At 35.2% G+C, this 25,009-nt stretch overlaps 2 protein-coding genes and 1 long non-coding RNA gene across 10 annotated transcripts; 2 read left to right on the top strand and 1 right to left on the bottom strand.

Moving 5' to 3' along the window:
- Window positions 1-11,769: 11,769 nt before the first annotated feature.
- LOC114822134 (uncharacterized) lies at window positions 11,770-13,726 on the bottom strand. Its single transcript, XR_011577585.1, has 4 exons — window positions 13,120-13,726; window positions 12,560-12,988; window positions 12,325-12,482; window positions 11,770-12,089 (listed from the first exon to the last, which is right to left on the bottom strand). It is a non-coding gene; the product is annotated as an uncharacterized lncRNA (long non-coding RNA).
- A 2,615-nt stretch (window positions 13,727-16,341) lies between these two features.
- Window positions 16,342-23,760, top strand: LOC103451016 (RNA-binding KH domain-containing protein PEPPER). Of its 8 annotated transcripts, none has more exons than XR_011576901.1 (9): window positions 16,342-16,888; window positions 18,167-18,413; window positions 19,113-19,261; window positions 19,344-19,679; window positions 20,143-20,337; window positions 20,660-20,853; window positions 20,942-21,024; window positions 22,777-22,977; window positions 23,456-23,760. XR_011576901.1 is itself a non-coding variant. In XM_070814975.1 (7 exons), the coding sequence occupies exons 1-6, from the start codon at window positions 16,493-16,495 to the stop codon at window positions 20,843-20,845; spliced, it is 1,509 nt and encodes a 502-aa protein (XP_070671076.1). In that variant the 5' UTR covers window positions 16,342-16,492; the 3' UTR covers window positions 20,846-20,853; window positions 22,777-23,760. The 8 variants fall into 8 exon arrangements, 3 of the variants coding, with proteins under 3 accessions (XP_070671076.1, XP_008388671.1, XP_008388663.1); XR_011576899.1 differs by having other exon boundaries at window positions 22,777-23,351; XR_011576902.1 differs by lacking the exon at window positions 20,942-21,024.
- LOC103451003 (uncharacterized) lies at window positions 22,485-23,494 on the top strand. Its single transcript, XM_070816051.1, has 3 exons — window positions 22,485-22,682; window positions 22,777-22,977; window positions 23,456-23,494. The coding sequence occupies exons 1-3, from the start codon at window positions 22,485-22,487 to the stop codon at window positions 23,492-23,494; spliced, it is 438 nt and encodes a 145-aa protein (XP_070672152.1).
- Window positions 23,761-25,009: the final 1,249 nt, after the last annotated feature.

The following is a 25,009-nucleotide window of genomic DNA, read 5'->3' as shown; positions in this document are numbered from 1 at the left end:
ACCGGGAAGTGCCCATGTATGAGTGATGGAGATGATACAGAGGAAGAGACAATGCTCAGCTTCAGCAGTTCTGGCTGTGGGACCCTTTTTCTTTTTTCTGCCTTCTTTTTCTCTAATTTTCTCGCTACCTTTTTACCGTTTCAATCATTTTACCTTGAGTGCATTTTGCTCGCAACCATAATTATAGTTATGTTTATTATATGCCTAATTATTTGTTACATGTTATTTATTTAACTCTAGTTAAATTTTATATTAAATGTTACTTTTTAAATTATGAAAAAACGTTAACCAATGTTAAGTAAAACGACAACTGAAAAATGATTAGGTATATGGTAAGCATACACTAAAGTTTAGGGTGGTGAGAAAAAATACTCCATTTTATCTTGCTAATTTCACATCAATTAAATTCATACTTCTTTTATTTTCTAAAAGATAAAATACAATTTGTTTTGATTTTATCATAACTTTTTTATTTTGATAATTAAATAAATTCATTGATGAAACTTAATTTCTTCCGACCTTAACTTTGTTCAAGTGGTTTGGGTAAAACAAAATACTTTGTTCAAATGGTTACAGATGAAATACTTTGGGGATCTCTCGAGTCTTGGATTTATAGCTAAGGATGTATCTTCCTCATAGTTGTAATGGAGTAGCTCGCTGTTTAGCTAAAATTCAATTTACATGGTGATGACTCAAAAGCATGGTTCGAGGAACCCTCAGATTTCATTAGGGCTGTATTCATCCATAATTTGGCCCCTTGAAGGTTAATTTCAATAAAGATATTGTTTCACCTGAAAGAAAAAAAATTATGTAACATTTATTATTTTAGTTACTTTTTGGGAAAAAAAAATTGCTTAATTTTAATAATGCATAATTACATTTTGTGTATATGATATTTTTTTTCTTTTGTTTCTATGGCTTGGTAGGAATTCCTTTAATTCAAATGAGAAACAGAAGAATTGAATTTATTTGGAGTCTTCCCGCTCAACTTGTGTTTATATGAGATGGATCACATGCAACCACAGCTTTATTTTTTGATTAAATAATAATAGAGCAACAACAACCCAATCATTGAACAACTTAAAAAGATTTTCTGAAGCTGATTAAAACAAAACAAAAAAAAAGCACCCACAAACACCAAATCTAATATTCATAAAAGAAAACATCAAATCTATGATGTGTTCGATAATAAATTTGTTTTCGTTTTTCAGTCTTCAATTATATAAAAAGAAGAATAAGGAAAACTAATGAAAATAGTTTGAAAACTTTTAGTTTTAATGACAAAGACAAAATAAATGGTAAAGTGAATAGTACCATGATTGACTTTTTAATGTAAAAATGTGATTTTTCGTTAAAATGAACAGTACATGGAGCTTTTCGTTAAACTTCCCTAAATTATAGCAATGATCCATCAACTTTAACCAAATTAGAGCAATTCTCCTTTAACTAAAAATGTATTACCATTGGTCCCTCACTTCATCAAAACATGTAGCCATGGTCCCTTTCGTCAACTCTGTCAGAATTCTGTTAAAATGAGTTATGTTGGAATGACCATTGCTCCAACTGGGTTAAATTTGGGAGACCATTAATTTCTCCAGTTGGATTAAAGTTGAGGGACAATTGATGTAATTTTTCTTATTTGATTTTTCATATTGGCCTCTTAATTCAACCTCATGTGCATGGCACGTGACTCATTTTGACGAAATTTCTAACGGAATTGACAAAAATGATCATAGCTGCATGTTTTTATAAGTTGAAAGACCAATGACAATTGATTTTTAGTTAAGAGACAATTGCTCAAATTTGGTTAAAGTTGAGGGACCATTGTTGCAATTTACTCTAAAAAGAAAGTAGATGGAATGATAGGTGAATCAAGAAAATGAAGAGAGAAGGATAAATGTACATGAAATGAACATACAAAAGTGAAAACAAAAAACTAGAAATTGTTTTCATTTTTTCTGTTTTTGATTTTCATGTAGTATACGATCCCAATTGCATTTGTTCTATATCCTCCCATCATCCTTCCTCTATCCCTATTCATCCTCATTTCTTCCTTGTATTTCCTCTTTATTCTAAACTAAAAACTAACGAAATAGTTATTAAAATGGTCTGTAATGTCTCGTTGTGTTATGATTGTAACCTATAGAGAATAACACTAGCTAAAGGCATGGAACAAAATTGTTCTGATGAAGTATGTGTAAGTATAACTCAAGGGGGAATGATATGATAGACACACTTTTTTTTTTTTTTTGCTTTCTTTATACACACTTTTATTTAATTATGTTTGTTGTTTTCATTTAATTTAATAAAAAAATAAATAAATTGAAAAGCATATGAGAGGTTGAAAATATAAATCAACTCCTGACTCAACTAGCGTAAAATGAGCGAGATCATGGTCAAGATTTTAAGCTCACATTATTTATGCAAACAAATAATAAAAGTTGCATTGATGGATACCATTTAGTACTATATTCTAGTGATATTCTTCTTCACTTGTAAGTGAGAAATTTTATGTTTGATTATTGTCAAAGACGAATTTAAACTATATTATTACGATTGAATAGCCCAAATATTCTCAATCTCATCAGATCTAACCATGGGACAAGCATGGATGTCTTGTTTGGATGATTCTTAGTATGCCACCCATACCACCTGCAAAGTCACTTGAGATTTTATGGAAAACCCTTTTCTTATCTGGTGACGTGTCGATTTCCAATTGGGCGTTCGAGATTTTATAGGGCTGACTGGAATGCAGTTTTTTTGGGTTTGGATGATATTCACGTGTATCAAGAAATAAGGTGGGTTTTTGGATCTCTGGCAATGATTTGAAGGTCCTTTTTGTTGTTTGGTGTCCTCTGTCAATTTTAATGTGCGGTCGATGAGAATCATACGTTGTGCTTATTAGGTTCAATAACTTGAAGATTACAATATCAAATTGTTATGGCTTTTGCACACCCTTCCGGCCCCCATCCCATTATCCTTGTATTCCACTTGTAATTAACCAAAATCACACAAAATTTGCACCATAGAACAAGATTGATAATTACCCACTAGTCTACCTCAATCAGCCAATACACTCGACGTGTGTCAAGGACAGTTTATAACGAGTGAAACAAACATGATAGCGAGATCGCATTCGCATTTGTGTACTTTTTTAGGACATGCCTTTATTTAATGGTTTCATTTTTTTGATGTTATACACGAGATTATAAGTGATAGCCATATCACATTTGCATTTGTGTACTTTTATAGTGATATTATTTATGAGTCTTTCTTTGTGACGAGTATTTTACTTTGTTGGAATTTGCATATTTGCTGATGTGTTGTGCACAAAATTCATGTTGGTATGGACACTAGTTGGTTCGTTGTCAATTCTTCTTCGAAGTCGGCACTGCTCATTGTCAAAGAGTGTACTCATATTTCTTTTACCTATTGTAAAGAACCTATTTTTATTTCAGGCTGGTAAAAAAAAAATATATATATATATATATCTAGATTGGTATGTTTTAAAGTAATTTATTAAAAATACAAAGATAAATTTATATGACAAAATAACAAATAATACGATCAGGTTGGACCATATAACCAAAATTATAGATTCAAAGAATAAACTTTCTTGTAGCATATAAGAATTCTACTTATAAACAAAATTAATTATGAAATAAAGATATGAATTTGTGAAAGGAAAAAACAACTAATGTAGAAGAGAACCGTAGAATTTTGGATTATGAACTTACAGTGCACGACCTGGTGACCTAAAAGCCAAATACTCAAATATAAAAAAACCTATAAATCATGGAACGGGGTAGCAATAATTGATCACAAATTTACAAACAAATAATATTTCATTACTTGCAGACAAGTTCTTCATTCAGCAACAGTAATGATTAGGAAGTCAAATCAATTAAAAAAATCAACTAACGCTATAACTTTTATCTTTATTTGTAAATTGTCAATTTTTTTTCTCCCAAAGGTAGAATTTATTAAAATCATAATCGAATAAAAACGTTTACATCCTCTGTTAATATATTAAACAAAAACTCATGGTCTAAATAATCTCACAAGAAGGAACCACCGTGGCTAGCAACATGTGCCACCACTGCATGAGCAGCAAGGTTCCCATCCCGCGAAACATAAAAGTAATCAATCACAAAAAATTTGGTTGCAAAGTACCATATGTCGTGAAGAATCATAGAAAATTTGGTTGATTCAAATTGAAATTTAGAATTTAGAGATGTAACACGAACCATTTTCATTATAAATATAAAATTATGTCTCTCGATCTTAAATGAGCTAAACATTATTCTGCATGCAATTATAACGAAAATCAACAGTAATGTAAGAAGTTAAACAATAAAATTGGCCTTATTTATAGTATTTACTTTTCTAACAGAATCTTAAGGATAAAATGTTAATAAAATTATTTCTTAAAATAGTGAGTGTAAAAAACAAATTCTGAGAGGCATTTCAAATCATAGTTTGAATTTTGACTCAAATTAATTATAAGCTGGATAAAAAGTGGGCAACTGGGGCAGGGGCATTGTCCATGTTCTTCTGAGCGCAAGAGTCAAGAGTACTGCATGCAGAAAGAGATCCCCATCAAGAGACTGACCGAATGACCACACCTCACTCCTTATCTTAATATCTTCACAAATGTGAGTTGGAAATCCCACAGCCCTTCAAATCGGATAAACAAGTCCAGCCAACAACAACATAACTACTCATTCCTCCTCCGTACACCAATTACATTAATGAAAAATTCTGCGAGATTAGTTCTTCATTAATAAGTACCTGCGAGACATTTACTCTTTTCAGAAAAGATAAGGATCATTGAACCCACAATTCCCCTACACTCCCCTCTCTGGGTTGAGAGACTTAAGTTAGTCATCACACACTTAGTTAATTATAGTAATTTAATATTGAACTTGTAGTCTACATAGTTCGAACTTAAAACTGCCACTTACAAAATAAAATAAAAAATATTATTAAACTATAATACTATATGACGACATTTTCACATTACTATTTTGAACTTTTTTCCCTATTTTTTCTGGTTTAGTAAACACTCACATTAGTATCTTCAACATGACATGATGTAAATAGAGATGGAGCACACACTCTTCACGGACTCACGAGTTTTTTCATTACCTAATATCACTTCAGTACTTCTTATCTTTGTTTTTTCTAACTCCAAAAATTAACCATAATAATAATATCTAGAACAAAACAACATCCATTTAAGTTTGCACAACGCGTTGACAAGATTCATTTGGTTCTTGCATGTTTAGAGACAATATTTATCTCTACTGTCAGTAATTATGTTGTCGGCATCAACCATTGATAATAGCGTATCATTTAGAGTAATGCTAAGGAAACTAAAATTTTAAATTAAATTTTGTAAATTAAATGACATAGAAGTTGATGATTGAATTATTATCTCGTTGGTCAAAAGAGAGACTGTATATCTATCATATACCAAATATAATTGAGGATATAGTTATTAACCTTGATTAGTCAAGTTTACCGATGCGACTAACTTAGACCTTGTTAATTTCAGCATAAAACTCCAAATAATATGAGAAATCAAGTGATGGAACCAGTAGATCCATTAACAATTAACTAAAAATAGGTTGTATACCTAAGAAAAACAAGAAACCTGTTTGTGTATATATACAGAAAATAGTAAGTGTGGAAATGACACAAACTGATGAACAATGTATCCTTTCTGGAATGGAATATGGCCATGAAAATGCTACTCGTGCTAAATTCCAAAGGCAATGGCCCATTATTTTCAAGATAGTCTGAAACTTGAAGGCTAAAATGCGGGCAGCTACCCCATTCTGCCTATATTCTTCATGAAGTATTGAGCTTCTAAGATGTGAATAGACAGCATGGATTTTGCTTGATTTAAAATACGTAAGTGAAAAAGCCAAACAAACTATATTCTGAGACCGGACCATCTGCTATTGAAAGGTCCATGCATAGTACAATCACATGCCTAGGGCAAGGAGCATTTGGACATATACATAAATATACATAGATAGGCTCTTTATCTAAAGGGCTGCATTTTAATTTTTTAATTTTTAATTTTTTATATATATATAAATAGGAACTAGTTGCATAGCTTACTCCACATCAAACTTCAACGATTTGAATAGTTTATTTTTCAGGTTGCACTTTATAGATCATCAGTACAAAAATTAGCCAAATTTGAAAAAATTTAGGCATTTAATTGAGTTAAAAGAAATTGACGAATACTACATTCTAAGTAACATTGAAATTTCATCATGACAACAAATGAATAAATAGTTTTAGATTGAATTTATTTTTTGCAAAATAATCTATGAATGAAACTTTAAAAATAGACGGTTCGGATCGTTGAAGTGTGATGTATAATGAGCGCCACAACTAGTCTTCATTTTTACAAAAAAATGAAGATCTCTTTAGTAAAATATAATGAATACAAAATAATGAGGCAATGCTGATTTTTAGAAAATATTGAAATTACTTACAAATGACCTTAATACATATTACTGAAAGAAAAAATTGGTGCACGCATACATTTGTCATGCCCCAGACCTAGGATCGGTCAAAAAAATAAATGTGCGAGCTAAAAACTAAATAAATAAAAATGAAAAACAAACTTACCTTATAAATAACTTCAAAAGCTTTACGGGGTGTACAAAAATATAAAATAAAAACTCTTAAATCTTTCGTCTAACACAACTTCAGCTCGTCTAGTACCTGTCTTGCCAAATAACTCATTTGTAAAATAGAAGGTGATGGGTGAGCAACAACCACCGTCGTCCAGTGAGTAGAATATATAATATGTTAGTTAAACGATGCCATTTTACCCACTCTAAAAAATAAATAATAATATCAAATCAATATACAAATAGTGTCATATCACATCGTCCCTTCACATGTTGGTTATCCTTCATAATATGTAGCACCACGTGACCCCAAAATTGGTCATTCTGCCCTAATGTCCCCGTGTGCCATACATTTATTTCTCGAATAACCCAACACTAAAGTTCTCATGCTCTATGAACATCTCAAACAATTTACTGATCATATATATAATAAATTTGAAAGTACTTCACAAAATTTAACATGTTTAACTTGATATACTGAGATATTTGGAAATAGTGTAAAATCACATGATAACTCATAGTTTTCGTTTATCCGAAAATAAAAATATTTTAAACTCATTACCTAAACCACTCACCTCGATAATTCAAACTTTGACAAAACAACTCTACTAACATCTCCGCAAACCTCAAACCTAACTCTCTCTCTTTCTCTTTTCTTTGTCCCTCTATTTATGTATAATATATACACACACACATATACACGGACCATGCATGCAATATAATATGTACTATGCATGCATCGCAGCCAACGTACGTTTCTAGTGAGTTCGATAAATGAATGAAAGCAAGTTCTTACATAGTGGGAATTGAGCGGTTAAAAGAATTGAGGGCTAACCAAAATATTAATAAAATATAAAAGTGTGGTTTGATCTCCTTAAGTAATGAGTCAACTAAGTAGAAGTTGACACCTACAAAAGCAATCATAGTATTATTCACTTTACCCTTTATTAGTCTCTCCGCAAGCGCATGCGATGGGCATTTTTGCATCACGGGCGCTACGCGCCCCAAAGATGTGTTGTTTTAGGTATTCGTATATTTCTTAAGTGATTACTGAAAATAAATAGGATCTCATTGCCAAAGGAGATGGCCTTGTCCAACTATTTAGGCAAAAACTTAACTGTAATTGAAATTGAAAGGCTCGAAAAAGAGAGATTAGATTCTTCTCTTGAATCGCAAATAAAGTACGTGCGGAGACTTATTGCTTCTACACCAAAACCTATTGCTCATTGCCAAATGATCAACTAAAATGTAGGCACTCTCACGCATGCAAGAGACCGTTTTAAGTGATTACTAAATATATTTTATTTATGTTAAAACCAAAATTTTAGTTTGGTATTAAGTACTCTTTACTTTTGATTTTGGGTCCCCTTTTATTTCTTTGTTTTCGACAACTATTTGTTTTATTTTTTGTGCGTTTGGCAACTGGCATGTGGTTGTCATTCACCATTTTAGATACAAAGAATGAAAGAAAATTCATGAAAACTATATGCAACTGATCAAGAAAAACAAAATTCAATATAAATTATTCTTTCTTTTGATCAATTTTTTCCAGAAGATACACATTAGAATAGAATATGAAAAAAAAAAAAGAACATTTGGGTATCAATGGAGAATAGCACTTCATGAACATTTTTGTTTTTGTTTTTATTAAACAATAGATTTTGTTAGATTAACCACCGGTGAGATTCGAACACAAACCATCATGCAAGAGCTCAACTCTTTTCCACCACTATGGTAAATGCCCACTTGCCACTTCATGGACATTTTATTTTATTTTGTTCACATGCGTTGAATAAAATTGACATGCAACTACGCAAGCTAAATATTTGGGATATGCAATACACAAAATCATCTAAGCAGAAACAAATAGAATTAATATGAAGAGAAAACGTACATGGATAAAGACAAATAGATTGACTGTGAGTTTTACGGGTTTTATTGTATGAACAAACGTTTGCACTGTCAGATTTAAATGTAATGTGTCTTACACTTCATGTTTGAACCTATGGTGTAACATAAAACATATTTGCATAGCAAACCCGGCTACATCATTGTTATTGAACATATGGTGTAACAGAAAGCATAAGAAATCAATCTGAACATATGAAGACAATTAACAATGTTGTTCTACAAAAAAGAAATTAAGAGAAAGCATTCAATAGTGAGGCCATAACTAATATTTAATAGCATCCCACGTTGCCTCATGGTCGATCAAACGTCTCTAATTCACCGCGAAGTAAAAATAATCCTGAATCTTGAGAAAACCAAATTCAATTAAATAACAGTTAATAAGCAGCAACAATGGATTGTTTTAATCAAAATATTAACTGATTAAACAACCAAGTCATCTCATTTTTGCCTCACAAACATAAGCTGATGAAGCTAGCAAGAGGGTACAATTTGTTAAGCTTAATAGCCTTTATTGTCACAGCTTGTCTCGAATTATTATTATCGGTGATGTAAAATGACGGTTTTATCCTTGGATGTTGAAATTTTAATGTGTGTGACTTATTTTGGAGACTTAGATGTTATTTCCTTGGTTGGGTGGTGACCAAGTGGAGCTCACACACAACACACATCCTCTCTTTTCCTTCCCGTGCTCTCTCTCTCTCTCAGACTCACTCTCTCTCTTCTCTCTTGTACGGACGTCACCCAAAATCCTTTGAAACGTGACAGATCGAGGGACTTAAGCACACCTTTGTGTTCGTGAATCTCAGACGAATCGATTGGTACCATTTATAGGTAAGGAATCCTCTGATTTCATGTCGAACCATGAACCACCGATTTTGTCATTGTTCATGCATACGTGAAATATTGTTTTTCAGGGAATTTGAAGCTTATAGGAAGCTTAAGGAGGTCCTCACGAGTCTCGAGGTATTTCATTGGTAGGAAATGGACGTCGGAGGACTGAGATCGACGTGTATCTAGGTAAGCCGAACTATCGAGCTTTCTCGGGGAAAATCTAGTAAAAGTTAAGCCTTGAAACTTATATAACATGATTCTACATGTTATTAGCTTCATTTTGGTACCAATTTTGTGGAAAATGGTGAAAAAACGAAGGAGAATAAGTGTTTTAAAGTTTTACCCAGAAACCGGCGAAGTCGTCGGCGACTGGCGACTCGCCGGAGAAGAAATGAGTATCTTCCGTCAAGTTTGACGGAATATGCTAACGCCGTCAGTCATCTTTAACAGTTACTGTTGGGTTTTAACAGAATATTCCTAACGGCAGTGAGAGAATCCGTCAGGATTCCCTGCGCGTGGCCGTGAGTGTTACAGTGCACTCGCCGGCGCGTGGCGGCGCGTAAGGGGTCAAAAAAATATTGTAAAAATTTGGGAATGATCCTGAGGTTGTGTAGGTCACTGTGGTATATTCAAATACCAAAATTGAGCATTGTATGAGAAGTTATTAGCTAGTTTTGCCTATGTGCTTTAAATAACGTTTTTATAGTTAATTCGCATATAGGTGAGACTTATCCCGAGGACGAGCGTGTTCAAGGGTGACTCGAGGGCTACGACCCTTCGACATACTAGTGAGTGGGCTTTTGGTTTTTAGTATATATTTATATACTCGATATTTTCCCAAAAAATGTGTTTAAATGAGATTGTGCCTTGAATGCCATGCATATAAGTTTATAATTCGTATATGAATTTGTATATGATGCATTATATATAATTGTGGTGATGTGGACGCTCAGGTAAGCTCAGGTAAGTTATGTTTGGTTATGTGAATCATCGATGATGTGATATGAAATTGAATAACGTTGAGTTCATCAAACTGCACCTAGGGTGATTGTGATTTTAGCCAGAAATATGGCACATGCCTGTTTATTATGTCACCTCCCACACCATATGCTCATATTGGATCCAATTTAGGTGCATAGACCATCTTAGGTGGTTCCGACTCTTAGGTGACTAGCGATTTATCGCCTAGCTTTTATGTGTGAGTAGTATTGAGCATGATTATATTACACCCATTATTGTCGTACATACCTTTTCATTTTGTTCCGACTCTTGTGCAGTATAGTGCCGAATAGGTCATTGTAGTCACTCTGACTAGATTGCTTTCTGAGCTATGAATTCAGCCGTACAGACTACCATAGGGGTTTCGGCTAACATGTTATATTTATATGAAATTATTCATACCTAAATTGCTTACTCTATTATATCTTGACATGGCATACGTATGAATAGGATTATGTGAAGCATGATTTAAATTGATATAGGGGTATGATATCCACACACCCTATTTTACTTCTCACACACCTTTTTAATTTTCAGCCGTCGGATCAGATGAATTGAAGAAGATCAACGGACAAAAATTATTAAGGGTGTGTGAGAAGTAAAATAGGACGTGTGGATAGCACACCCCTTGATATAATTTCATATATATATTTATGTACATGCATATATCTTGATTCTGGGAAAAATTATACATGTTTTACAGCGAGGGCTTAGATATGTTGATAAATGAAATGGTTTTGTAAAACATTTGTTTTTGCCCACTCACGTTTCCAGTTTTGCGCCCCTCCATGTTTTAGGTAAGCTTGCTGTCGGTGGCCTTGAGGATTTCGGCGGTTCTGACATATCTAAATAATAGTAGGACATTCCTGGTACTGTATAACTAGTATTTGTCCTACTGGACTGCACCTAGACTTATTATGCTCTGATTAGGAGTATTTACTTTTGTAATTGACTCCTAACACTTCCTGTTCTCTAGTGCACTCTAGTAGTTTCGATTTTTAAATATTCGTATATTTCTTATCTTAATTGCTTCCGTACTGTGGACATGGCTACGTCACCCTCACGTGACGGCCAACATGCCTTGATCTCGGTCGGGGTGTGTCATTTATGCACATAAAATACCTTTTATAAAACACCTAAATATATATATATTTTTTAAATGAATAACTTCATTGCTTTAAGCCACAGGAAGCTTGTAGAACAAAGTTAACATGAAAAATGAATAAAATGACAAGCATATCTATAAACAGCAGGAAAAAAGGAAATCATCAGCGCTAAATTCCTCAACTTTTATATCTCGAGAGTTATTGGACTGAAATGATGCCAACCATATGATAGAGAAACAAATAAAAACTTGTAAATTCATAAATCAAAGTTTTAACTCAATCAAATATTATTCCAATGAAAGTTGTAAAATGCAAATAAAGCCATTTAACAACAAACTGTTTCAACCATTTGACTACCCGCAATGTAGACAAAGAAATCTGATACTCATAGTACATAACTGCTCTATTTATATCTCTGCAAATGACAAATAATAAAATGGAAAACTGAAGTATACCTTGGCTAGTTATTATTTTGGGTCTCCATCTCCAATTGCTCCAAATAAAAGAGAAGAAGCGTGTGAAGGAAAAATTGGAGGCTTGTCTTGAGTTCTTGAGTTGGCACTGGCGGTCATCGACCACGTCTCCTAACCTGTAACGTGCTAACATTATCGATTCAATAGAGAGTGTTTAACTAAATCTTATCTCATTGGCAACGGCACATTATAATATCAAGCACATCTTTTGTGTTTATAGATAATAGAATTTTACACTTTTAAGTAGGTATCTATCATTTTTAGAACAAAAAAAAATTAGGAATCGAACATAAATATAAGCATAAACTATTATACAGAAGTTCGAAATGAAAATTAATTAGTCATGCAAACCTTTTTAAAGCAATCGCGATTCTATCTCTATTTGAATACAACACCATTGAGCTGAGGTTCTCAATTTTCTTAGCTTGCTGTTGCACCATCTTCTCTCTTTCAGCTTGGGCTTTTTTTTCCTCCAACTCCAAAGCCATATGCTACTTCTCTAACTCAGTCTGCACAGAAAGTACGCATGTCCCATAATACACTTGCATTCAACTAATTACAATAAACATAAAGTGTAACTCCAAACCTGCAATAACGTGTTTTGCAGATTGAGGATTTCCTCTGCCCAACGTTCTGAATGACATAAAAGAGAACTACAAATTGAAAAACTTGAACTTAAACTGTATCCTTTCTGTTTCATTTTTCCCTGCTCGAGGCCTTTCAAATTGAAAAGAGAACTACATAACCATTGTAAATACAAATCTTTAAACTTTCTTCAAAAAATGAAATCACAGAGAATTGAATTTTAAGCGTGAATCTAAGGCAAACGTACCAAAATGCCCATGATCTGTTACAACACACCACCCTTTGCCATCAACTTCAGTAGGTCATCTCTCGAAAACTCCTTAAGCCCTTCCGCAACTGCATTCATTTATCCTTTCCCACTGTCAAGAACTCCAGTGAATGCTTCCTCCACCGCCACCGGCAACGCCTCTTCGTCACCCGATAATGTCGACTTCAACCGGCAAAACATCGGACCAAACCACATTTTATGCAAAAAAAAAAAAAGAATCAAAATTCGAAACTAAAGGTGCAACATTTGAAGAGTGTGGTGTGTGTGGTTGAGGCATTTCAACAAACACTTACCTAGAGTACCCGGTGCAACCTCTTTCAGAGGTGCAGCTGTAGGAGAAGGACTCGTATCCCTCTGCCATGACCAGGGCGGCGGTCAATTCCAACGGGTTACAGTTTGGTTCCTGTAAGCCAATCTAATAAATTCAGGAATTTGAGCCCGTTCACGTTGTACGTCACTATCTTCATCTTCTTCCTCTCTCAGGGCAAGTTCGAATTAATTCAACAATTATCAAGGAAGAATTCAGAAATTAATTGGATCTTCATGGCAATTTTGAGCTAATTTGACAATTATCAAGGAAAAATTCAAAAATTAATTGGCGATTACCGATTCCGAGACCAGATTGGAAATAAAGGATGATGGCGCCCATTGCGATGCCTTGGCAAGAGCGTCGAGGTCTCTCCAACATAACTACTGGTTTGAGAAGATGATGGGATTTGGCGACAATGGGATGGACTCTGTTACTTTAGGCAACGATTCGGTTTTTGTATGGAGGAGTAAGACCCAGAGAGAGAGAGTGGAGGAGGAACGGGAAGAAGTTGGAGCGCAAGGATGGGGAAGTTTGTGTGGGGAAGTTGGAGTGAGACTACTACAACAACTGTTTCAAATACACTTTCCAACTCTTTGCTCGTCTAATTTGTGTCATCTTTTTTCTCTCATACCTCGCATTTTTACCATTTTATCCCTATTTTTTATATTTTTCTTTTTCTCATAACTGTAATTAAAGGGTCAATTTTGAATTTATGAATGTTTCACCGTTTTTGTCTTTTGGTTTTATATATATAGATTTTATCATTTCCGTTTCCAAATCATTTTCATTAGTTTTCTCAAAATTAATCCTCCCCCTTGAATTTCACAAAGAAAAACTTCCCGTGCAGTTTTCTTTGGTTTTTCTGACTCGTTTAGATTTGACTGCGATTCCTTCAAACCCATCATGGCAACACGCAATTTGGTTGCCGATTTCAACAACGAGACGGCGAACAAGGGCTTGCAGTTGGATTCTTCAGATGGGTTTACTCAATCGATGACAACTGGATCGTCACCGTCATCGTCTTCTTGTCGGGTCCCTCCTCCATGCCGAGCCTCTTGACCTCCAAACACAACCTTTTAAGGAGCCTGATCTCAGCTACCCATTTGCCCAGTGACGTTGCCTGACACTCCTGCCAAGCTTAGTGGATATTGGTAACCGGAGGAACTCACCTGCTTCATCGTGATGGATTTGAGGCTGAGGAAGCTAAGAGTATTAGACAATGATAAGTTTTCCCAAGAGATGTGGGGTTGGGAGTGGGATTGAATCCGGTGGATCTGGGAAAAGGTGAGGTGGTTTAACCTGATTAACGACAATTGTTCGTGGTGCTGCTTAGAGAACCCATCTCAAAACACGGATCATCGAGGAGGTGGAGCAACCATCGTTGTAGAAACTGGGCTGGTTTGGGAAAAAAAGGATGTCGTAGGAGGAGTAAGATGAGGTAGAAGGGAGCAAAGAGAGGAAAAGGGCGGAGAAATGAGGAGCTGCGGTGGTGATGGGGTGACAGTGGAGGCGACGGTGGTGAAGGGCCCAAATTGAAAAATATCTTTTTTAATTTATAATATTTTAAAAATATTTCTAAATATTAATTTTTTATTATTTTTGTGTTCACATGGCTCATACTTAACATCCATATCAACAAAAATGTTGACCCTATATTTGCAACATCATCTTTTATTGCCCAAACTAATAGAAAATTTAACGAGGGGTCTAACATTTCAACAAATTCGTTAGTTGATGTATTACATTGTAATGTTTAAGATATGATATCCACACACCTTTTCTTTACTTATCACACACCTTTTAATTTCCGGCCCTCAGATCGAATGAATTGAACAAAATCAAATGACATAAATTAATCACGACTGTGTGAGAAGTACGAAATGGTATGTAGATATCACACTCTGTATTTAAAAGATGAGGTATGAGTTTATTATATGATCCAAAGTTAAGAGATAAAAATATAATTTACTTCTCTTAAAAAAAAAAATTTAGTTGATTAATTATTATGAAATTTTGTAATGGATTTTGGTATATTTAAATGGCTTTGGTATTTCTAATGTGCTTTGGAATATTTTAATCTCACTATGTTTATTGAAGTAAGGTTTTTCTTAGTATTTAAAATTACCAAAGTAACTCTTTTCTTATCGGGATGCTACTCAGTACTACAATCTAGTGGTATTCCTTTTTAATTGGAAGTGAGAGATTTAGGTTCGAATCTCGTGGATGGCGAATTCGATACCAGATTATGTTGCCCATGGTGTGGCTTAGCCGAACTCCCTCTCCCCTTAGTGTAAAAATATCGATGTACTAAAAAAAAAAAAAAACTCTTTTCTTATCAGGTTGAAATGTGATACCTGCTGATAAAACAATTAAGAACTCAGAGCAGCTCCACCATATTCAATAGCCTGGTGGACCGGCTATTGCTCCAACCCGATTGCCCCAGCAAGCAACTCTAGCCCATGTGAGCAATTGGGCTCGGGAGGGACTCGAGTGAAAGGCCTGGCTTGAATTGGTGGCCTGAGAGCCTGAGGCCACATGATGCAAGGCTGACGTCAGCCACATTATAAAATTAATAAAAAAATATAAAAAATAAGTAACCAATTAATAAAAAAATATGAAAAAAATAAAAAAATAAAAAAAAAGATTTAATTTTTCTATAAATATCTTATCATTATCTTCCACCTTACACCACAATTTTATATTTTATCAAATACTTTGGATTGTAATTTCTTATTTAATGAAATGTGGTACAACGAGACTGATTAAATATCATATCCGAAATTTGAAATAAAATTATTTTTTATTATTTTATAAAATAAAAAAATACTAATATTTTATTGCATATTGTCATGGCTATTCAGTTTAGAGATGGAGATGCAAAAAATAATTATTGTTCATTAAAGACAGTTACGGTTCACTGTAGGCTATTCAATAGAAAGTTGCCCTAGTGGGCCTTGATACGCTAGAGTTGCTCTCATTATTAAACGGATCCTTAACGTGTGATCTAATAACAACCTGTTAATTAATGGGTTAACCCAAATCTATTATTTTCATGATGTTTCGAGTCGGGTTAACAAGTCGTGTACGAAATTGTTACTTCTAGTCTAAGGAGAGGCTTTGGGTTTTGTTGAAGTGTAAGAGGGAGATCACGTGCTATAGCACGTGCCATTCATATTTTTATATTCCATAGTCCAACCACCAATTCGGTCCTTATTTCCAAACACCCAGCTGCAACACCACGAACAAAACCCCTCTTCCGTTTTCAGGCATCACTGTCCCTATTAAACCTTTTACCCCAACCCTAACCCTAACCCTAACCGTCTCTCTCTGTCTGTCTGTCTGTCTGTCTCTCTAATATGACCACCGCACAACCCACCAAGAACGGCTTCGTCAACGCTGCGGAAGCTGACGCCCAGCCACTCACATCCGAAACCACCCCCGCCCCAATTACAGTGCCCGAGTCCGACCCAACAACAGATAACAATCCGGACCAAAATCCCGAACCCGAATCTGGTCCCAATTCGGACACCGGGGCTGCCACTACCCCAACGAACGTCGGCAACGATTCCACCTCCATAGCTGATAATCGATGGCCGGGTTGGCCCGGGGACTGCGTGTTTCGGCTAATTGTGCCGGTTCTGAAGGTCGGTAGCATTATTGGCCGCAAAGGCGAGCTCATTAAGAAGATGTGCGAGGAGACCCGAGCTCGCATTCGGGTCCTGGACGGCGCTGTTGGAAATCCTGATCGCATCGTGAGTTTTTCCTCGATTTCTTCCTTTCTACGGTTTGCTTTTTTGTGTTCTTCTTGTGATTGCTCCATGGTGCTGCTTTTTAACCGTTTTATGGTTGTTTTGAGATCTAGGGTTTGTGCTTTTCAGCTTCCTTTGTGTAATCCTCTGGTTAATTGTGGTCTAATGACTGTTTAGGGTCACTAATTAAGCTTTGTTGTTGCTAACAAGTGGGTGGGGAGATTAAATATTGAAAATTTAAGTTTGAATTTTGTGAATTTAGTTGTATCTGTGTCATGAGGTAACAGAAACCCTAAAGGTGAAGTTAGTTTAATATTAGCATTTGGTTCGTAGGTGCTTAGGTGTTATTGCTTAGAAAAGGCTATGAAAGGAATGATCTTTTGAGGTAGGGGTTGAAGTTTTGTTTTCGGGTATTGAAGAGAAACCGGAACAACTTGAAATCCGAGAACGGGGCATAGTCAGTATTAGGTGCTATGTGAAGATGGCCCTCTGTTATGTGATATTCTTTGCATCCAGCTGTAGTTTTGTTCAATCATTCATTGTTTAGTAACAGGCATATATAAGATCTTTCTCGAATTTTTAAAGAAATCAAGATATATGACAATCACAAATCTGAAACAAGACTTGATCATTGTTGAGTATTCTGCTATGTGAAGATGACTCATTGCTAGCCTAAGTCATTTGCATCCATCTCATAGTTTTACTCAATCACTCAATTTGTTAATGGGGGCATAAGATGAGAATGACAATAAGTATCTGGTATTCTGCTATGTCAAGATGACCTATTATAATGTGAACTCTTTTGCATCGGGCTTGTGATTTTATTCAAATTTCAACCACTCAAAATATAGTAAGGGCCACAAGATGAGTAACTATTGGGAAGTTTTATAAATATCTAGTTATAAAACTAAATCTTTGTTTTTAAGCATTGTTTAATTGGCATTTATAAGATTTGATGCCTTCCTAACAAGTTTCCACGGTTATCAACATCACGAAGGCATATCAACTTCCTTACCAACTCATTAGTCCTGATTAATTTTCCAAATATCGCCTTTTTTCCTTGTATGCTTGAACCAATCTCTAGTTCTGTATCTTGTATTCCTGTTGAAGTTCCACAGCCCCAAATGTTAATCTCAAAGTGGTTCATCACTATTTTATTGGCTATGAAGCTTCTTTCTACTTGCTTGTGTGATCTATCAGTGTGTGATGCCATTCAACCACAAAATGCCTATAGTGATAACATTCTATGCTGCAATCTTTCTGATACACATTTCTTTATAGGTGCTGATCTCTGCAAGGGAAGAGCCAGAGGTACCTCTGTCACCTGCAATGGATGCTGTAATAAGAATATTCAAACGTGTCTCTGGATTAACTGAGAGTGAGGGGTCTGGTGCTGCTGGAGTTGCATTCTGTTCCATCCGGTTGTTGGTAGCATCTACCCAAGCAATTAATTTAATTGGAAAACAAGGATCATTAATCAAATCTATACAAGAGAGTACCGGATCTTCTGTGCGAGTATTGTCCGGAGGTATGCTCTTATTATTAAATGATACACTTTTTTCTATTTAGTAAAATTCCAATGGTTGAAAATATCTACGTATTTCATCACTGTTTCCCCAATTCTAAGGATAATGTGTTTCATTGCTGTTTTTATGATTTATAGCTAAAGTGGTCAGATTGGTTATAGAATGAACAACTGAGAGAAGGGCTTACTTATTGGAAATTGGAACTGAAATGATAATTAAGTTTCCGTATTTGTTTTTTTTGTTTCGAGTTACTTCTGTGCTCCTACTTATCGAGGCTTAGCTTTTCCATTAATAATTTGTAAGTTAAGTGATCATGCTAGTGAAGATAAGTATGTTATTGTTCTAGTATGGTGAGGAGTTTAACATACATTCTTCTCCCTTTTCTTTTCCTGGATCTGAGTTGTGAATCAGTTTTCTATGGTAGAGTCCTTTAACTTCAGAATGGATGATGCTTTTACTTATAAAAAAATTGCTATAGCTTTATTTTTGAAAAACAAGCGTTGGTCATATTTGTTATCCCTGCTAGAAATACTCTGTCATGTTATTCATTGTCTTCAGATCCCTTGTTTATGAAACTAGTGTCTATTCCTTTTCTTCCCCTATTCACATTCCTTATCCATGTCAAGTGCCCTTGCCTCTGTCCTTGCTATGAAGTTATAAACCTTTCTTCCTTCTCTGATACCTTATTTTTATTTTGGCAGAGGAGGTTCCGTCCTATGCTGCTGCAGATGAGAGGATTGTTGAATTGCAGGGAGAAGCTTTAAAGGTTCTCAAAGCTGTAGAAGCGGTAGTGGCTCACCTGAGGAAGTTTTTGGTTGATCATAGTGTTATTCCGCTTTTTGAGAAGACAGTAAGCTTAATTCCCACTGATGTCTGCTGTATTTTCATTCTTTGCATTGCTGTGTATTAATTACTGGATCGTGCATCTTTAGCATTCGACAATCTCACAAGAGCGCCAACCAGATACTACCTGGGCTGACAAGTCGTTGCTGCATACTGCTTCTCAAACTGGAGTGAGCACTAATTACCCTCTCTCATCAAAGAGGGAGTCTTTGTTTCTTGAACGTGAAACTCAATTGGAATCACAACTCCCTTCTGCTGGAATTTCACTTTATGGAAAAGATCTTTCTATTTATGGAAAATATCCTTCTATTTATGGACAAGACCCTTCTGTTTACAGGCAAGGGTCTATTTATGGACAAGATCCTTCTCTTTCTTCTATCCGTTCTTCGGGAATTGGTCGTCCCGGTGCTCCTATTGTTACTCAGGTTGGTTGTTCTAACTGTTTCACATTTTAGCTAGACTTCGTACTGCCTTGTAATGAGCTCATTTGGGTCTTCACAGCATGCACACACACAAGGATGGTTGAACTTGACTCTTAACTTTTATTTAAGTTAAATGGGGTCAACAGTGTTGTATATCTTGCTTTCTTAGAAGGATGCTGGGGGATCCTTTACTGTCTAGACCTTGATTTACTTAGTATCAGTAGCAATATACATGTCTTGTTTATAACTAGAGTCTGATGATATGCATATACAATTAAGGCTGTATGTCTTACCAAATGACTCTACTATTTGGAGTAAAAATTTCTTGATGTATAACGTCTGTAAAATTTGTTGTCAATTGGAAATACTAAAGTGTATCAGATTGCGTCAGGCCTGTGTCACGCGCATCAATTTTTGCATTTATAGTCTCGGTAATATTATTTTATCTGTTTCATTTTATAATCAGATTGCACAAACAATGCAAATTCCTCTATCTTATGCGGAGGACATTATCGGGGTTGAAGGGTCAAATATTGCATTCATTCGTCGCAGTAGCGGAGCCATCTTAACTGTGCAAGAGAGTAGGGGACTACCTGATGAAATTACTGTAGAAATAAAAGGCACCTCATCACAGGTTCAGATGGCTCAACAACTGATTCAGGTATGCTTCCCAATGAGTATTTCTTTCTAATATCGAGGAGGCAAGAAGCTATAAACTAACTGTTTATTTATTTTGTTTAATATAGACCTATTATGACTCTTTGATATCATGAAAGATTAATTCATATGTTTTAGTTACAGAAGGTGAAATTTTTTCAAAAAAAAAGAAAAAAAAAAAATCTTGCATATTAGCATGCTGGTGGAGATGAATTTTTGACAAGTTATACACATTGAAGAATATGGAATTTCAATAGGGAGGAAAAGAGTGAATCCCGGCTCGGAAATTTTAAGAATACTTGGTATCTTATCTTGTGTGTTTTCAGGAGGTTATAAACAGTCGCAAGGAACCAGTTACAAGTAACTATGGCGTGATGGATACTGGATTGAGGTCATCCTACTCTCAGTTAGGTGCTCCATCCTACCCATCATCGTCACTACCCTCACAACCCTACGGCGGCAATTATGGATCGTCTGGTCCAGGAGGAGGCTACAGCATGTTTAGGCTCTGAATTAATTGGTAAGCAAGGACTAATGGTGGCTTTTCTGCTTTGAATTGAGTTATTTCCAAATGATTCTAATCAATGAAAACTTAATGTTGGAGGTAGTATTTATAAAGTTGCCAAGAAGGGGTCGGGGTCCCGTTTTGTCATCTGAATCATCAGATTCGTTGTGTTGGTAGCTTTCCAAGGTAACTAAGCTTGAAAGGGATATAGAAGACTGTAATGAAATAGTAGCGGTTTTCGTGTTGCTTCATGAGCATTTGAATATTTATGTTTCATTTTTTCAACTTTTATCAAACTTTGGATTTGTAATCCTGTTCTTGAATAAAAGCATTATTCTAGGCTAGTAACAAATTAAGAACTCCAGTTAATAAATTATCCATCACCACAAAAAAAAAAAAATAAATAAATAAATAAATAAAAAAAAATAATCCAGTTGTGGATATTCTACTTGTCTTCATGTATGAGATGAGGCCAAATACTAATATTTACTAAATTAAAGAAAGAATACAATTGTAATAATAATTTTATTGTAATACGCTTTATCTGAACTGTGATTTAAAATTAAATAAGATAATTAAACAAAAGGTACCTGAAAAAGCCAACAGATTGTTAATTTAAAGGATTCAGCTGGAACCATGAAGAGAATGACATAATGAAACTAATGTATATGAATAGAATACATGTTTCTTAAAGTTAATGTTTTAGTCTCCACTGTTTTAAGGTGTTCAAAGAGATGCTGGATGTAAAGCCTCAAATAACCCTCTTGCTACCCCCCTTCGTCCGAGACTAGTTCTCGGACCTTCGATTAGCGCTTGAACTCCTCGAGCGCTTTGAATTCAACAAGTTAAGAATACTGGAGAAAAGTCGTTAACATGTCCAAAAATTTGGCTCTCTGAAATTTCCCTGCAAAGCAAATGCCTTCAGGAAAAAAAGAAAAAAAGAAAAAAAGCAAAAAAAGAAAAAAAGAAAAAAAGCAAAAAAAAGAAAAAAGAAAAGGATGTGATGAACGGAGGAAACATCAACCGTACGATCCCGTACAGCACAACCAAAATGTCAAGAGACGATTAACACAAGAAAGCTCAAGAAGCGAAATTTAGCAGGAGGATCACAAAATTTCATATCCGCACGGCTTTAAATATTCTGAGCTGGATGATCAATAAATCCAACAAAACAAGTTAAAATTATTCCAAGTTTCTCAAATTTGCCAACATACAATCAAAATTCTCTCAGGGTGATTTTTATTTCAGGCTTAATTACTTTGGTCCCCCTGAAGCGAAACAAGAGTTAACTCTGTCTTGTGAATGACAACAACTTTTATAACGTGGGTACACCGCAACAGTAACACCCAGGATACATTGTCACATGTCACATGTGGAGAGAAACTTGTACGCATCATTATGCACATGGTCGTGTGCACTATACCGTGGCATGGAAATCCTCACGGTCATCTGTATTTAGCTGGAAATGAACAACAATTAAATAAGTATTTTGTTGAGGAATTCCAATAAAAATTAAAAAGACATAAAATTAAAGCAAAAATGACGAGGACATGATTCCTCAACAGCATGGATAGCTAGATAGATAGATAAGACTGTATATAAAAAGAAACGCCTTGTTTGTTCATTTTCTCTCAAATCTTAGAACAATGCCGACATTGAATCTGTTTACGGACGTGCCGGTGGACGGAGTGGTGGCCTCTGACATCCTCAAGGACGCCACCAAAGCCGTTTCTAAAATCATTGGCAAACCCGAGTCCGTGAAGTCTCTCTCTCTCTCTCTCTCTTCGCTGTCGTGTATCCTTTTTGTTCTTGCTGTTGGCATGCACATTAAGCGTTCAATGACAGTACTCAATGAATAGTAATGTTTTGTTTCCCATGCAATTCAATATTGTATTGGTGTTGTGTATTTATGTTTCTGTTTGGTTCCGTGTTCTTCAGTATGTGATGATTTTGCTCAACGGGACTCCGTCGATTGCATTTGCCAGTACAGAAGAGCCAGCTGTGTATGGAGAACTGATCTCCATTGGGGGCATTGGACCGGGTGTTAACGGCAAACTGAGTTCAACCATTGCAGAAGTTCTGGAAACTAAGCTCTCCATTGATAGCTCCCGCTTGTATGTCAAATTTTACGACGTTGAGGTGAGCCCATTTACTTGGTTTGTTGTATTGGATTGCTGAATTTCGCAGCTGCACTCTACCAGTATAGTAGAAATGTAGAATACTACTCTTCGTATTGCATAGCAACATGAATTAGCAGTGGGACTTCTGGTTCTCGAGGTAGAGCAACTTATCTCCACATCCATGCATAATTCCATATTGTGCTTCCCCTTCCCCGAATCACAAGAAAAGAGGAGAAGCTGCCATTTCTCACAAGGGCATTCACAACAACATTACTCTAAGAAGCTTTTGCCGTAGCGCAAAACCACCATACCAGAAAGGGACCGCTTCTGAGAAGCTTTACCAGATTAATTCTTGTATTTTCATTTGTCGTAGTGAAATTACGCTTGGCTAAGGTAGGTAAAGTTTAGTGGTAAACGGGCCTTTCAATAGATAGTTCGACCAAAACAAATATTATCTGATGTTGATTTATTACTAACGAGTCTGTATTATGCTGCAGCAACGGTCCTTCTTCGGGTTCAACGGCTCAACATTTTGATCACCGCTCTTCTTTTGGTAATATTTTCATCAAGTTCTGAATGCTTATGCTGGCAAATGGCCTTGTTAGTTGTTTCATCCCTCAGTTGCAATTTTGTTCTTTTATTATATCAAAGAAGTCTTCGTGTTTAAAAATTCAAACGACGATATACCTATTACCAAAGCATAGAGGATGCGCTCACGTGCGTTTTTAAATTTTTTTCACATTTTTCGCAAATTGTAAATTAACTATTATGAATTTTTTTAATGTGCTTTGGTACTTTTAAATTGCTTTGGTGTTTTAATCTTCTTTGGAATTTGTTATTCTCACTTGCGTGTCTATAGCTCTTATAGTAGCTAGTAAGGTTTTTTAGTACTTTAAAATTATCAAACTAATTTTCTTCTTCAAAGTTGAAACGGGTTAACCGTGTGTAAATCTGTTATTAACGTGTTCTTAACGGGTGACCTAATAACTTCCCGATTAGTTAACGTGTTGGCTAAAAGCTTGAAACCAGTTATTTTTGGTGTCATTTCGCGTTGGGTGATCGGGTAGTGCAAGAAATTATTAGGTCTAATTGTTGCAATAAACTCTTGAAAGATTTTGAATTTTTAGTAATATTAAATTCCATGTGTATGTGTTACAATTTTAATCATTTTACACTAATCCATACTAGGGGGAAGAAAAATAGGTTGAACTTGGGATACAGCAAGTTGAAGAGAAAGGCCTTAGAAACTAGGACAATCCAGCACTCGCTTATTTGTTTTACAATTAATATTGAATAAGTTGTAAATATTTTGTATACTAACCAGCTTTATGGAAAATACCTAGATTCTTGTGTATTACTTTAACCTTTACAGGAACACAACAGACTGTTGTCATTCATTCCTTATAAAATTTGATACTTCCCAAGAAGAATACATACTTCGTGAGTTGCGTCTTGAGTGGGTTGTCGCACCACCGTTGTGGGCGGGTCGCTGACGTTGTTGTGAGCGGCGTGACGGTGTGGAGTGTGTGCGTCGCGAGAGCAGCTGTGATGTGACTTTTTTACAAAACGAAAGAGCAAAAAATTGGATCTGACCTCGCTGATAGTTTTGAATCCAATGGTATCCAGTTGAGTTAGTCCACAACAAATAATAGCAAAAAAAAGAAAAAGCCCAAACTCTCCAATCTAATCCTTCCTAGCTTAAACATGCATAACACAAAATCTTATTATGTCCAGCCCACCAAACGTGCCTTGAAGTTATAGGTAAACATTATTTCAGAAAAGAAAAAAAAAGTTATACGTAAACATATAAATTAAAGAATGTCGTGGCATATGTTTGGAAAGAGAAAAGAGAGGAAAATATAAACATTATTTCTCATGTCTTGTGCCTTTATTTATACTAATAAGGGAGAGAGAAACTTGTTCTCCAAGTAATACAAACACTAAAAAGAAATATCTTCTAGATTTTATAGGATTCCTATACATAATACCATTTACACAATCACACGTGATAAATACAACATTCCCCCTTGAGTGTGTAAATACTTAAGTAG

Source organism: Malus domestica, chromosome 16, assembly GCF_042453785.1.
Source record: "Malus domestica chromosome 16, GDT2T_hap1".
Lineage (NCBI taxonomy): Eukaryota > Viridiplantae > Streptophyta > Magnoliopsida > Rosales > Rosaceae > Malus > Malus domestica.
This window is presented reverse-complemented; position numbering and strand designations above follow the sequence as displayed.